Source organism: Bidens hawaiensis, unplaced genomic scaffold (genome assembly GCF_021521415.1).
Source record: "Bidens hawaiensis isolate Kalapana, Puna unplaced genomic scaffold, B.hawaiensis_p1.1 tig00013977_1, whole genome shotgun sequence".
Taxonomy (NCBI): domain Eukaryota; kingdom Viridiplantae; phylum Streptophyta; class Magnoliopsida; order Asterales; family Asteraceae; genus Bidens; species Bidens hawaiensis.
Genome location: NW_027492194.1, coordinates 252,168 through 266,190, shown reverse-complemented (window position 1 = coordinate 266,190; position 14,023 = coordinate 252,168). Strand labels below are relative to the sequence as shown.

General features: G+C 37.3%; 2 protein-coding genes across 2 annotated transcripts; one reads left to right on the top strand and one right to left on the bottom strand.

The window, feature by feature from the left end:
• Window positions 1-236: 236 nt before the first annotated feature.
• Window positions 237-2,770, top strand: LOC143545425 (short-chain dehydrogenase/reductase 1-like). The gene is made up of 3 exons (XM_077037328.1): window positions 237-557; window positions 1,494-1,676; window positions 2,375-2,770. Exons 1-3 carry the CDS (start codon window positions 237-239, stop codon window positions 2,768-2,770), a joined length of 900 nt encoding a protein of 299 aa, XP_076893443.1.
• Window positions 2,771-6,024: 3,254 nt separating this feature from the next.
• LOC143545462 (stearoyl-[acyl-carrier-protein] 9-desaturase, chloroplastic-like) lies at window positions 6,025-13,377 on the bottom strand. Its single transcript, XM_077037358.1, has 3 exons — window positions 13,205-13,377; window positions 7,784-8,285; window positions 6,025-6,738 (listed from the first exon to the last, which is right to left on the bottom strand). The coding sequence occupies exons 1-3, from the start codon at window positions 13,330-13,332 to the stop codon at window positions 6,178-6,180; spliced, it is 1,191 nt and encodes a 396-aa protein (XP_076893473.1). The 5' UTR covers window positions 13,333-13,377; the 3' UTR covers window positions 6,025-6,177.
• Between the last annotated feature and the right edge of the window lie 646 nt (window positions 13,378-14,023).

The following is a 14,023-nucleotide window of genomic DNA, read 5'->3' as shown; positions in this document are numbered from 1 at the left end:
GGAGTTTTATAACCAGTAATTCCCACGCGAGGAGATTTATATATTGTTATCAAGTAACTTTATTAATTTTTAATTGAACTTTAAATAATTTACCTCTTTTAATTCTAGAACTTCACAGGCTGATTCCATTCTTGTACGACTTTAGTCAATTATGTACATATTATATGTTCATACCTATATATATACGCGCATTGGTGGCTCTCGGTATGCAATACATAATTTTTTAATACTCCATCATGATAACATCAACTACACGGCAGCAGTCACCCGCCTCCCACTCCGCAACCGCCAATTGGTGGTCGAAGGACACGGTGGCCATTGTCACTGGGGCCAACAAGGGTATCGGGTATGCGTTAGTTAAATGGTTTGCTAAGTTAGGGTTAACAGTTGTGCTAACTGCTAGAGATCAGTCCAAAGGGTTAGAGGCCATGGATTCGCTAAAGGTTCTTGGGCTCGACGATAATGTTCGTTTTTGTCAGCTTGACATATCGGACCCCGTCTCTATTAGCTCATTCGTTTCTTGGTTTAGATCCGGATTTAATTCCTTTGATATTCTTGTGAGTACTCTTCATCTAAGTATACAATGCGCATGCATACATTTTACATTATTTAAGCAGTTGAGTATCTTTGTCACGAAATATTACACGTCGATCCCACCCGTGACACATATACCGTGAATTAAAGCGTCAAAACGAAAATTTCAGCTTCTAGGATTTTATTTGATAGATGTTTTTAAGTAAAATCTTGCTCGAAGCACCCACAGTGGTTGGGTTTTTAGGCATTTTTAGCCCCAAAAAAATGTCATATCATCTAGTTTTACCATTGTGGAGCTCATTTTTGGCACCCATTTTTGAGCCTAGTTCTTTGCCAAGACATAGAAAGAATAGTTTTAATTTGGTAATATTTTTGGGGATTTTTGAATTTCCTTTTTGGGCGAGTTTTTGTCGTTTAAAAATTGAGTGTTTTTGTTATATGACAGTGATTAGCTAGGCACATTTTTAGGTGTTTTGGGGCATTCTTATTGTGAATGGTCTTACAAATTTCAAAAATCATGAACTTTAAGAAACATGGTTTGTAGATAATATAATGTAACATCTCAATCATCAACACATTTTGAGCGCGCTGACTATGGGTACTCGGGTGGACAATATCTAAGAACGGATGACCTCATGAGTACGCAACCAAAACAAAGTCTCGAGCTCCTATGTTCACGATAAACTTTTACTAAATGGATCCAAAATTAAAATATTGTACAGCATTTATGAGATCTCATACACTACCTCCCAAAATATTTATTCTTCTCATAATTTGGCCATGTTGGCATGAGCCATACATTTGGCAACAATAAGAATATATAAATAAAACTATGGATGTAAAGAATCTTGATGCGTTGTAATCAGATATGTAGGAGAAATTAAGTCTCTTAAAACTAATATGAGATAATATTGTTTTTGATTGATAATAATTAAACCGGTACCATCATATTGATACAGGTGAACAATGCAGCTGTAAGTTTCAACCCCATGGGCCAGAACTCAATAGGTTGCGCGGATGCAGTGATCAACACTAATTACTATGGAACCAAAAGGTTTACCGATGCTATGTTGCCCCTTTTTCGCCGTTCTTCGTCCATAGCCCGCATCCTCAACATCAGTTCTCGTCTAGGAACATTAGACGTACGTAACTCATCTATTCATGCTTAACCTAATTGCCAAACAAGTATTAATTTGGGTAACACTGAATAAGCTGACTCTTAGTTTTTGATCATTTATAAAAGTCTTATATATGAATATTTAATGTATTAGTTTAACTATTTATTATGACAACAAAATCAGTATCATATAATGTAATGTAAATTAATTATATAATAAAATGTCAGCTCAACATTTCTCGAGGCCTAACACGAACACTGAAATTGATGCCTTCTTTTAGAAGGCTTAAAATTTGGAGGCTTAAATCCATATAAATGAATAATAGTAACCTTTATTAATTAGAGAATGCATTTCTTAAAAATACATTTTTAGCCAGGTACTTTTCTTAATGCACATATTTGAACAACTTTTATATAAAATCATGAGTTCGATCGATCAACAATACAATCTTAACTTTATTTTGTTCTAGAGAATTAATGTGTTCCTTAGATATTATACATTTGCGACCTGTTTTTTGTTTTTGATATATTTATTATCAGACCGTCCATTTTTGTTTCTATTTAAGAAAAAAAATATTTGTTAAGGATGTTTGATTTCAATCTTTTATTTCTTTTAAGTAAACGTTGCTACTGTTTTGGCAACTAAGGTTAACATTTTATTTTATTTAATATAACTTGTGACTTATTTATTTATTTGTTTATTTCATGTGTCAACTTACACAGAAACTGAAAAACCAACAAATGAAGTCAATACTCGAAGACAAAGAAAACCTGAACGAAGACCGAATAGAAGCGGTGGTGAGTGAGTTTCTACAAAATGTGGCCGAAGGACAGTGGACTACGGCTGGTTGGCCGGAGATATGGACCGATTATTCGGTTTCCAAGCTCGCCTTGAATGCGTACTCTCAGGTTTTGGCTCGTAGATATAAAGGTGTGGTGAGCGTGAATTGTTTCTGTCCCGGGTTCACTCAGACGTCCATGACCGCCGGCAAGGGCAATCATTCGGCTGATGATGCGGCAGAAATGGCCGCAGCGATCGCGCTGCTTCCCCCTTGGTGTCTGACCACCGGGAAATTTTATGCAGCGTCCACAACTCGTGGCATGATATCAAAACTGTGAAGTTGGTTAATACGGAGTATTATTTGTTTGGTGGTACTAGTTATTACTAGTTAATAGTTATAGTTAAGTGAATGCACGTATGGGTTTGGTAACAAGTGGTTAAATATTATGAAAGTTAATTTCTATGACTAGTTTATAAAATTTTTTTTCGTATATTGTTATTGAAAAATGTCAGGATATATATCATGAATATATTTTTGTTTCTTTTAAATTATCTTAATTAATACAGTATTTGATTAGAAACTTATTAAAAACTGATTAATGTTATGAATATTTATTTAATGTGGTTATCAATATTATTAGCTAAATGTAAGTTATGACCCTATTATGTTATAGTAATGTTCTAGCCCTATAAATAGTAGCTCATATATTTGATACAAGGCACATCAATAAGAATGAATTTTCCTTTCTCTATTCCTCTCCATAATCCATATATAGTCTCATATCATATTTTCCTAATAAGACGTTGTTGCGCAATAATTAACGATTTTTCTTTTTGAGAGTTTTTAAAAAAGATTGAAGTTTGAATCGGTCAAGTGGGTTGTAGACTTGCAGTTCTTTAGAGCACTGTGTATCACTTACGAATACCTCATCTCCTTACGTTGGGTCGTCCCTCAACTACTCGATCCCCTCTTCATTTTCCACATATTATGTTTGAAAAGTACAACTCACCCAGCAATGCTGACCTATATGCTACCTATTTAAGATTGGCATCCCGTTATGTTTATATATGTTTCGTGCTTAAAAGGTACTTCAATTAAGAATCTTTGGTCCATTGCTAGACAAGTTTTTGTAATGACATTATTCCGTTTCTATTACTTTAAGTTTAAGAACTATTTTCTATATGTAAAAACAACCGATGTGACTCCCTGGGTCCGGACGTTACACTAATTCTACTTAGGCTACTCAAGTAAAACACACTTTCTAGCCTGGATACTTTAATCTATTTTCTACACTTCACTACATCGTGATTTTTGAACCCTAGGGTTTAGTCTATATATGACCCACATTGCAGGTTGTTATAGTTTAATATTTTGCATTTAAATTATTGTTATAGTTTAATAGGTTGCTATATTTTAATATCTTGCATTTCACGTTTGTTGAGAGGCCTACTAAGTTTTTAAGGGTTTTACTTTACAAAATTATATAAAAGAATAAAGTAGTTAGCACCAATCTAAATAATTATTTTTCTAATAAATAAAGTTTTCAAACACACTATTTTACAAAAGAAAATGGCCGTACGTGAATAGTCAAATCTAATGTGTTGGGTTCTCTCTTTAATAAATCATTATTTAAAACTACCGTCCAAATTATAAGTCTACATTGATTGATATGTTTTGGAAATTTGTTAGACAAAACAACTTTAGTTTAGTTATAATCAGTTCTTATTGAATTCATTAGCCAATCAATAAAATAATATAGTCATCCAAAAACGTAGTTACTGACTCAGATTCGAATTTGAAACCCGTTTAGGATCGGATTTGAATTTGAAACTTTATGGCATTCATCCCAAATTTTCACTTACCCTCCAATTCCAATTCGTCTAGAGCTCATTATCAATAACCCAATCTACTTGTCCTGAATCTTTATCTAAGTGACAGTAATATATTGAAGCTCCTGATTAATCATATCGAGGTACTATTGGTTTAAAAAATATATTTAACAAGTAAAACTTAGCTAGTCCTTTTATTCAACTAGTCAGTAAACATGTTGAGTACAAAAATAGTGCCCGATTGTTTTCTTTTTTTGTATTTTTACCTGTAAATTTTGTACACCACATAATCGATTGCAAGAAAATAAACAAAAGAATGAATACGGGAGATTTACGTGATTCGGTAAAAGTGACCTCTATATCCACAGGCTGCGACATGGTAGTTCTTATGTTGCTCTATCTCACACGTGAGGAATTACAAAATGCAAGATCAATATATGTAAAGATATATAAGGATTAGAGCATTCTCAACGTATCCTCAATCCTCATCTCTATAATTACACTAAAAAACACTAAATTTCGATCTACTGTTTAATTAAATAATATTTTTTTTATACTTTTATTATTACAGTTTTTTCTCTCCATTCTATAATTTACAAAAAATCACTACATTTTTTCCAAATTTACAAAAAATCACTACATTTTTCTCCCCACCCTATAATTTACACTCACAGCCACTCAAAACCCCACCCTATAATTTACAAACTTCCCTCACAAACTTTTGGGGGATGAGATGAGAATGCTCTTAGTAGCTTATTAAAGAAAAAAAACGAAAAACGGGTCTAAAATAATAAGTTAAAGTGGGACCGCCATGTCACTCTTTGGAACTCCGATCCATAGGTGCAAAACCGAAAACCCGTAATCGAGCCTACAAAGCCCAACAAATGTTCCCATTCCAAGAAACAATTTTTACGACACATGCACAGTAATAACTTTAAGCTTATTGTTACCTTTCATAAATTGGGATCAAAGTAAAAAGGAGTACAGTGTTTTATGTTTATGTAACCGTATGCTTAATTTAGTTTCAGGTGGCTTTTTTTTTCTAATTTTTAGGCTAAAAGTTTATATCATGCATCTTTTATCAAGAACTGAAAACCGATAATTCGTAGCATGTCGACACTATCAGTGATACAAGAATATCTTCCCGTGTGTGTCACCATCATAACTATAGATTCACATGTTTCAACTTGTCAACTTGATTATTACCTACCAAACCATTTGACAAGTTTAGATAAACAAATTAATGGGTCATTTTCGAGTTACACGATAAATGTATGTGGCTTGAACATTATTCCTTGATGAAACCTTAATTTGTTGTAGATTTTATTTGCTAAGATATATAGGATGTAATTTTTTTAATGTTTACTGTCGGTTTATCAAGTATGAAATTATCAATGATTTGTTTCATGTGTTTGTTTAAATTTGTACATCTTGTCTGATCAAATAATGCTAATCGCATATAGGCTAAATAGTGGAGGCCGGTATGAACAGTACTGCGAATCGATTGTGTTTTGAAATTAACCCAAACAGTTCAAAACTAGGTTTCAAACCAGTCAAATCTGATCTTTGACTTTCTTCAACCGGTTTCAACACGGTTTTGACTTTGTTGCCCAAACCAGAACTGGTTCTAAACCGTTTGGGCAAAAAACCAAAACGGTGCACCACTACTCTTAACCTTTAACGATGACCTTCAAAACGAGAACGTCAAAAACAGGGTTTACCACCATCTGTGTCCACAACTAGACTAACGAGATGATAACCATCATCAAAACTGGCATAACAAGTTATATAATATGCGCAACAAGTTTACAAACACCAAACGAACGAACACATTACAAATTCAATAAAACACATTTATCATCACTACACGAAAAAGACACCTAACATAGATTTCAATAACTTATTATTGCATCTTTCAGAGCTGCACCTGTCTATCAAAGATCCAACTGAACGGAACGTTCACACTTTCTTTCGCCTTTGCTGAATTCCTCTCCTCAAGCCTTCTAAATCTCGGTGCCAGTCCGCACACATACTCTTGGGCCTTACGCCCTTCACCCGAAAGCCCAGTTAAATCAGCCACCTTCCACCGGCCCACCAAGAATTCCAAAATATCTGCGTAGTCTTTGGCAGTGTAAACACCAAGTCGTTGGGCAACAGCTGAAAAATGGTCAAAGAGGTTATCATCACGCCCGTCATACATTAAGTGTGCGGGCATGGATATCTTTTTCCTCATCATGTCAGCAAAAGCAAGAACTGTGCCATCTGGGTCAATTTCAAATAGTTTTTCAACTATTTTTGTGTAGGCGGTTTCGTGCCTTTTCTCATCAGCGGCAATTATGCCACAGATTTGAGCTAGTTTTAAGTCCCCGTGCTCCTTTGCATGTCGGGCTGTGTTACCGTGAGAGACGAAGGTGGCACGTTCTTGGAATGATGTGTAGATGAACCCGAGGTACGGACTGTTTTCGGTCCGGGGATCCTGAAAAGATAATTAGATTATTATTGTAATATATTTATTTTGTAACCATATGCAACACATACATTACTCATACATGAAATAAAAATATGGATAATAAGTTAGGAGTAGTATGTGTCCAAATTAACAAAAATTGAATTTTTAATCCAAACAACCTACTAAATTGGTTTATTCGGTAAAATCCGATTATTATAACCGTATTAACACATCGCAATGATATTTAACACGCAAATTATTTGTAAAATAAGTTTAAAAAAATAGACAAACTGTAACCAGCCAGGCCCATTTCAACACATAGGAAAATCTTACCTGGTTTGACCAATGACCCATTAACCAACATGCTAGACAAAGAACAAGAAGTGTGCATGAAAAGAACCGAACCCAAACAAAATCATACGGCTTGGTTTTATGTTTTCGTAGAAACCAAACTGAACCAAGCATATGCATTTTTATTTTCAGTTTTGAATGTTAAGTAGTTTATAAATTTTAATAAATAGTATAATCCAAATATCTTAGATCCAAATGTAAAAAAATCAACAAGTTATTAATTGACAAAAAAAGATTTAGGCCAAAATACATTATTTTGGGCCAAGAAAAAATTTGCCAAGAAATTTCAAGCTCAAATGGTAAAACCAAAGAAAAAAACAAACAAACCCAAACCGAAAAACTGAAACCTGAAACCAAACGGTTTTCAAATACTCAAAAACTGAATTTCTGTTCGGTTTCACTTTGCATGCAACTAAAACTGCAAAAACTGGACCGAACCAAGTTTATGCATTTTCATTTTTGGTGTTGAATGTTAAGTAGTTTATAAGAATTCAACACATTACCAAAATACTTTTAGGATCAAATGTATAATAATCAACTAATCATTAACTAACAAAAAAGATTTGGGCCCAAATACATTCTTGTGGGGCAAGTAACCTTTTTGCCAAAAGTTTTCAAGCTCAAATGATAAAACCAAAAAAACTGGACCCAAACCGACCCATGCACGCCCTCAAGAAAGAGGGTAAGGTAAATAAAACTAAGATGAAAAATATAATCTTACCATTCCAGACCCAATGAGATACTGAATAGTTTTCTGAATCTGCCTCATATCGACCCGCCCAGAAAGATATAGATACTGGTGAAGAAGATCACCGTGCCTGTTTTCTTCAGCGGTCCAAGCCCTAGTCCAAATAGCCCAAGGCGTAGGGCTCGCCCCGGTCTCATCACACACACCGTCTAGAGTATTAAGCATTGTTTGGTATGTAGGCAGTGCTTCTTCTGTAATCATATCTCCAACCAAAACAACAAAGTAATCATCTGGGATCTCTTTAGCCCGCGCCCTTAGTTCCTCGACTTGTTCCATGAATCCATCCGAGGCAGGGTCGGGCAGGAAATCCTGCGCTTGCCAGCATTTTTCAACGGGCTTTAGGTGAACCAGTATATTGTCTTCAGCCCAGCCCTCTATGGATTTGAAGATCTCTATCTTTTGTGGTGGCATAGAGTGTGTCACCTGTTGATGAACCTCTCGCGGAGGAGTGAAGGGCTTTTTCGTACTTTCAACCCTGTGTAAGAAAATAAAAGATTTGTCTTAGTTGAGTGTTCTTCAAGCAGCTAGTTGACATAACTACCAAGACAAAAAATCCAAAAAAAGTCCTAACTTACATCACCTACCTAAATAAGATTATCTGATGGGAATTAAGAAAATAAAAAAGCTAAAAACTAAAATTTTAAAGTGCAAATGAAGGATCTCAGTATAAGGAAGCAGTCATTCATTTGAAGAGACTATACACATTAAAAGAAATAAAAAATAACAACTACCACACATGCAACATTCTTAACTCTTAAAAATATGTACATGAAGAACAAATCAACAAATTCACCGAGGCGATTACGCGTTTCAAGAAGAGAAAATAAAAAAATAAAGCATAATAAAGAACCTACGTATCTAATGAAGCAAATCAATTATAGCCCAATTGACTACCTTTATATGACTAACACATCTAGACAATGATAGAATATAACACTATAGGCCTAGTGACAACTAAGTAAAACTAACAAATATATTATGGACCAAATTAATGCCAAATTAAAATCAGCTTCAAATGTTTATGGCAAAATTATGCTTACAGTCTTATGTTCGTTTACGTTTGTTTGATTATGTCTGTTTTCATAACGAACGAACATGAACAAAAAAATTCGTTTGAGATTATATGATCATGTGCTACAGACCTAGCTACTACAATGTAAGCATTTAGCTTAGTTGAAGAATTGGATGTTTGAGAAGACATTTAGTTTGACTCTAGGTTATTAAATAAAAAGCTAGTTTGTACGATGGATTGTTTTCGTTTTAAATCAAAACTTAAAAATAAAGATATAAGAATTTATGTTTATATTTTAAACGTGTTCAAGATACATATATATGGTTATTATATATGTGTATGTTTATTTTATTATATTAATATATATATTTGTCACTAATTAATTTCGTAAATGTGACCAAGTGTAATTATATTTAATTTATAATTACCCAATTTTCTTATGTCGTTTACAAAACATATTTTATATATATATATATATATATATATATATATATATATATATTCTTTTACTTATATGTTCCGATAAATAGTTTCTTAAAATCATAAATATATATAGACAGAACAGTAAAACTACAGTAAAACTAGTCCTTCATGTTGAACGTTTTTTCAGTGAACGTCGTTTGGCCAAAGAAATAGCAGAAAACATAACTGATGTACTTCAATTCATGAAATAAATTAATTAGTTATTGTCATTATTATTAAACCAAGTATTGTGAGCTACTGTGCAATCAGTCGTGTATAACTCTGTCGAAACACGAGATGAATCTGACCTGATCCATGACGATGTTTCCACGGATTTCAAGATGAACGAACCACGTCTTGATCTTCTTCTCCGGCTGGTTGGGATCTGCAATGACTTTTTGGGGGTGTGGAGGTGACCGCTAAGAAATCTCCGGAATCTCTTGTTCACAGACACAAAAATATGGTGGTGGCTCTTATTGAGAATGACCAAACCCTAATAAGGAGGTGGAGACCTCCTTATATAGGGAGCCTCATGGCCACCATCATGGTACCCTAATGGGCCTAGCCCAGTTAGGGTTACCTTCACAAAACCCCCTCAGCCCAATAACATTGTATTAGTCCATATAATAAAATAAGCCAAACATAATAAATTTAGGGTCGTAAAACCGGGTTTAGTACCATACCCCTACAAGCCCCCCCAAGTCCAGCGTTGCTCCTGGCGCGCAAGCGTTTAGGTGGAGCGCTGGACTTTATGAGGTGTGTTAGGGCGTGAGGCGGTTTTTTCCCTTTTCTTCGGCCTTATCTTTATTATCTTAGAGTTTTGGGAGGTCTTCTTCATGATGGTGACGTGTTGTGGTTTTTATGATAATGATGGTGCACTAGCATGAATAAGATATAGCACGCCGAATAATAAAAGCCTGCGCGCGAGGCGACTTACGAGCTATGAGAATAATAAAGCTTGCGCGCGAGGCGACTTATGAGCTATGAGAATAATAAAAGCTTGCGCGCGAGGCGACTTACGAGCTATAAGAATAATAAAGCTTGCGCGCGTGAGGCGACTTACGAGCTGTAAAAATAATGAAGCCTGCGTGCGAGGCGACTTATGGATCTATGAGAATAACGAAGCCTGCGCACGTGGCGTCTTACGAGCTATAAGAATAATAAAAGCTTGCGCGCGAGGCGTCTTACGAGCTATATGAATAATAAAGCTTGCGCGCGTGAGGCGACTTACGAGCTGTAAAAATAATGAAGCCTGCGCGCGAGGCGACTTACGGATCTATGAGAATAATGAAGCCTGCGCGCGTGGCGTCTTACGAGCTATAAGAATAATAAAAGCTTGCGCGCGAGGCGTCTTACGAGCTATAAGAATAATAAGCTCGCGTCTTACGAGCTATAAGAATAATAAAAGCCTGCGCGCGAGGCGTCTTACGGATCTATGAGAATAATGAAGCCTGCGCGCGTGGCGTCTTACGAGCTATAAGAATAATAAAAGCTTGCGCGCGAGGCGTCTTACGAGCTATAAGAATAATAAGCTCGCGTCTTACGAGCTATAAGAATAATAAAAGCTTGCGCGCGAGGCGTCTTACGAGCTATATGAATAATAAAGCTTTCGCGCGTGAGGCGACTTACGAGCTGTAAAAATAATGAAGCCTGCGCGCGAGGCGACTTACGGATCTATGAGAATAATGAAGCCTGCGCGCGTGGCGTCTTACGGGCTATAAGAATAATAAAAGCTTGCGCGCGAGGCGTCTTACGAGCTATATGAATAATAAAGCTTGCGCGCGTGAGGCGACTTACGAGCTGTAAAAATAATGAAGCCTGCGCGCGAGGCGACTTACGGATCTATGAGAATAATGAAGCCTGCGCGCGTGGCGTCTTACGAGCTATAAGAATAATAAAAGCTTGCGCGCGAGGCGACTTACGAGCTATAAAATGATGATAATGACTGGCTCACAAGGGCCTCCTCCGCGCAGGATGAATATCCCGGCCTGTTTTCAAAATAATAATGGAGGCACAAATGGCCAGATAATAATAATGATGTCATAGGTGTTTGTGCGGCTCGTAGCCGAACCTGCAAAAACATGTCAACTAAAAGTGGATGTATTGCATGGTTCCCATCCTCGGGCAAATTATGAGGTGTGCCCAACCTTTAAGCTTGGCGCGTGGCCTATGGGTTTATGAGGATTCCCAACCTTTAAGTTTGGCGCGTGGCCTATGGGATATTATGAGGATTCCCAACCTTTAAGTATGGCGCGTGGCCTATGGGATATTATGAGGATTCCCAACCTTTAAGTATGGCGCGTAGCCATATGGGATATTATGAGGATTCCCAACCTTTAAGTATGGCACGTAGCCATATGAGTACAATCATGGTTGTTCTTATCCTGATTTGGATTAGACTGTTCATTTGTTATGTCGCTTACGCGCGGCCTGCGCAATGTCTCCTTTATTCTCACGCGCAGATGTGGTGCGTGAGTGTGCATGATGCGTGAGCATCTAATATGCATGAGCGTACGTGAAGCCCAATAACATATGTGATGCGTGAGCATATGAGATGCGTGAGCATACGTGATGCGTGAGCATACGTGATGCATGAGCATGCGTGATACGCGTGAGCATGCGTGATGCGTGAGCATGTGATATGCGCCACGAGCATAGGTTTTGGCTGTCTTCATGAGCATGTGATATGCGTGAGCTGTGGCGTAGAGTAATCGCCGGGAGGCGCATGCGACCCGCTGTGGCGTAGAGTGATCGCCGGGGGCGCGCATGCAATTCGCTGTGACGTAGAGTGATCGCCGGGGGCTCGCATGCGGCCCGCTGTGGCGTAGAGTGATCGCCGGGAGCGCGCATGCGGCCCGCTGTGGCGTAGAGTGATCGCCGGGAGCGCGCATGCGACCCGCTGTGGCGTAGAGTGATCGCCGGGAGCGCGCATGCGGAATCCGAAGTTGATCCACAGGGAGCGATTTTGATCCGCGGTGGCGCGCACGATCTAGAGATTTTGAATATCCACATCAGGTAGGTTTTATGTAAAACCAACAGATCTAATAGGATTTATAGATCTATGAATATGAAGTGTGACTGTTGCTCAAACAAACCCAGATCTGAAAAAATCATAACTAGATTTGGTATATTTCACTTAGAAAATACACAGATCTAAGGGTTTTCCCCAAAAGTTCGGTGGTATTTCTTCCTGTGTATTTCCAGATCTAGAAGTATTTTTTAGATCTACGGATTTTTGGATTTCCATAGAACATATCTGAAAGAAGAAACCGTAGACCCGAGATATTGATGAACAGATCGGAGGGCCGAGACGAGAAGCGAAGCGTGGTTCATTGCCGTCCCACGGATGGCGCCAATGTCGAAACACGAGATGAATCTGACCTGATCCATGACGATGTTTCAACGGATTTCAAGATGAACGAACCACGTCTTGATCTTCTTCTCCGGCTGGCTGGGGTCTGCAATGACTTTTTGGGGGTGTGGAGGTGACCGCTAAGAAATCTCCGGAATCTCTTGTTCACAGACACAAAAATATGGTGGTGGCTCTTATTGAGAATGACCAACCCCTAATAGAGGTGGAGACCTCCTTATATAGGGAGCCTCATGGCCACCATCATGGTACCCTAATGGGCCTAGCCCAGTTAGGGTTACCTCCACAAAACCCCATCAGCCCAATAACATTGTATTAGTCCATATAATAAAATAAGCCAAACATAATAAATTTAGGGTCGTAAAACCGGGTTTAGTACCATACCCCTACAAACTCAAATGAAATTTATTGAGTCTAGAGATATAGTAACCAGCCTCCTATATCTCATTGTGGAATCAAGCGGTTTCGTGACGGATTCTAAATTTCTAATTAACAACAATACGACTCGGATTGAATGAGAGGATTAAACGCAATACAAAAGGAAACTTACTTAGCGGTGGATGATCCGAGGGTGGAGGCCATGGCGAATTTGGGAGATCTGAGAGGTTTGGGCTCCGTGAACGCAAATGAACGGTACTCTGAGTTCAAAGCCGTCATCGGATTGATCCGAATCGCCATCTTCGTGTGTGTGCTGGCTGCTTGCTTTTGGTTTTCCTCCACACAAACAAGTGAGCAGCACGCACAAGGTTTATTATAAACAAGGGTGTGTGTGAGTGTGAATCTATTGGCGGTGTTACGTTATTGCCCTTGGGTTGCTTGTATCTACGTTTGTGCCCTTGTAGTTTTGGTTTCTTTACATTTTTTTGCTTTTTTTAAGTAATTTATGTGATAATTAGTTAGTTAATTGTTAGGATAGCCATAGTTTGTCTTATGGTCAAGTGATATGACGTCAAGTTTGAAATCTGATTTAATAGGTTTTTCAAAAGTGGTGGGTGTTCTTCATGGTAATGTTAGAGCATTCACATTCTTACCATCGGCTTTTGCGAGTGATGTTTTTATATTTTATAGAGTAGTTTAGGGTGTTGTGAGTCGAGAATAGAGTGATTTTTGTCTATATTTGAAAATTTATGGTTCCACCCTATAAATTTTTTTGTATATTTTGAAAGTGGTTGTGAGTGGAGATGAGAGAAAAGGTAATGAAAAATATATAAAAATGTATTTTTTAATTGAAAATAGGAGAGAAAATGTAGTAAGTTTTAACGTCATTTTAGGTTTTGAGATATGAGAAGGGTGTGAATGCTCTTAGGCATGTGGTGTCAAATTATTTATGGACGATTGACACCTCGTATTAGAAAAACTCACTCAAGGC

Coding starts and splice junctions, on each gene's coding strand:
- LOC143545425 (XM_077037328.1), top strand. CDS start 237: ATGATAACATCAACTACACGGCAGCAGTCACCCGCCTCCCACTCCGCA. Junction 558..1,493: donor TTAATTCCTTTGATATTCTT/GTGAGTACTCTT, acceptor ATATTGATACAG/GTGAACAATGCAGCTGTAAG. Junction 1,677..2,374: donor CTCGTCTAGGAACATTAGAC/GTACGTAACTCA, acceptor CAACTTACACAG/AAACTGAAAAACCAACAAAT.
- LOC143545462 (XM_077037358.1), bottom strand. CDS start 13,332: ATGGCGATTCGGATCAATCCGATGACGGCTTTGAACTCAGAGTACCGT. Junction 8,286..13,204: donor CTCGGATCATCCACCGCTAA/GTAAGTTTCCTT, acceptor TTTCTTACACAG/GGTTGAAAGTACGAAAAAGC. Junction 6,739..7,783: donor ATCTCATTGGGTCTGGAATG/GTAAGATTATAT, acceptor TTATCTTTTCAG/GATCCCCGGACCGAAAACAG.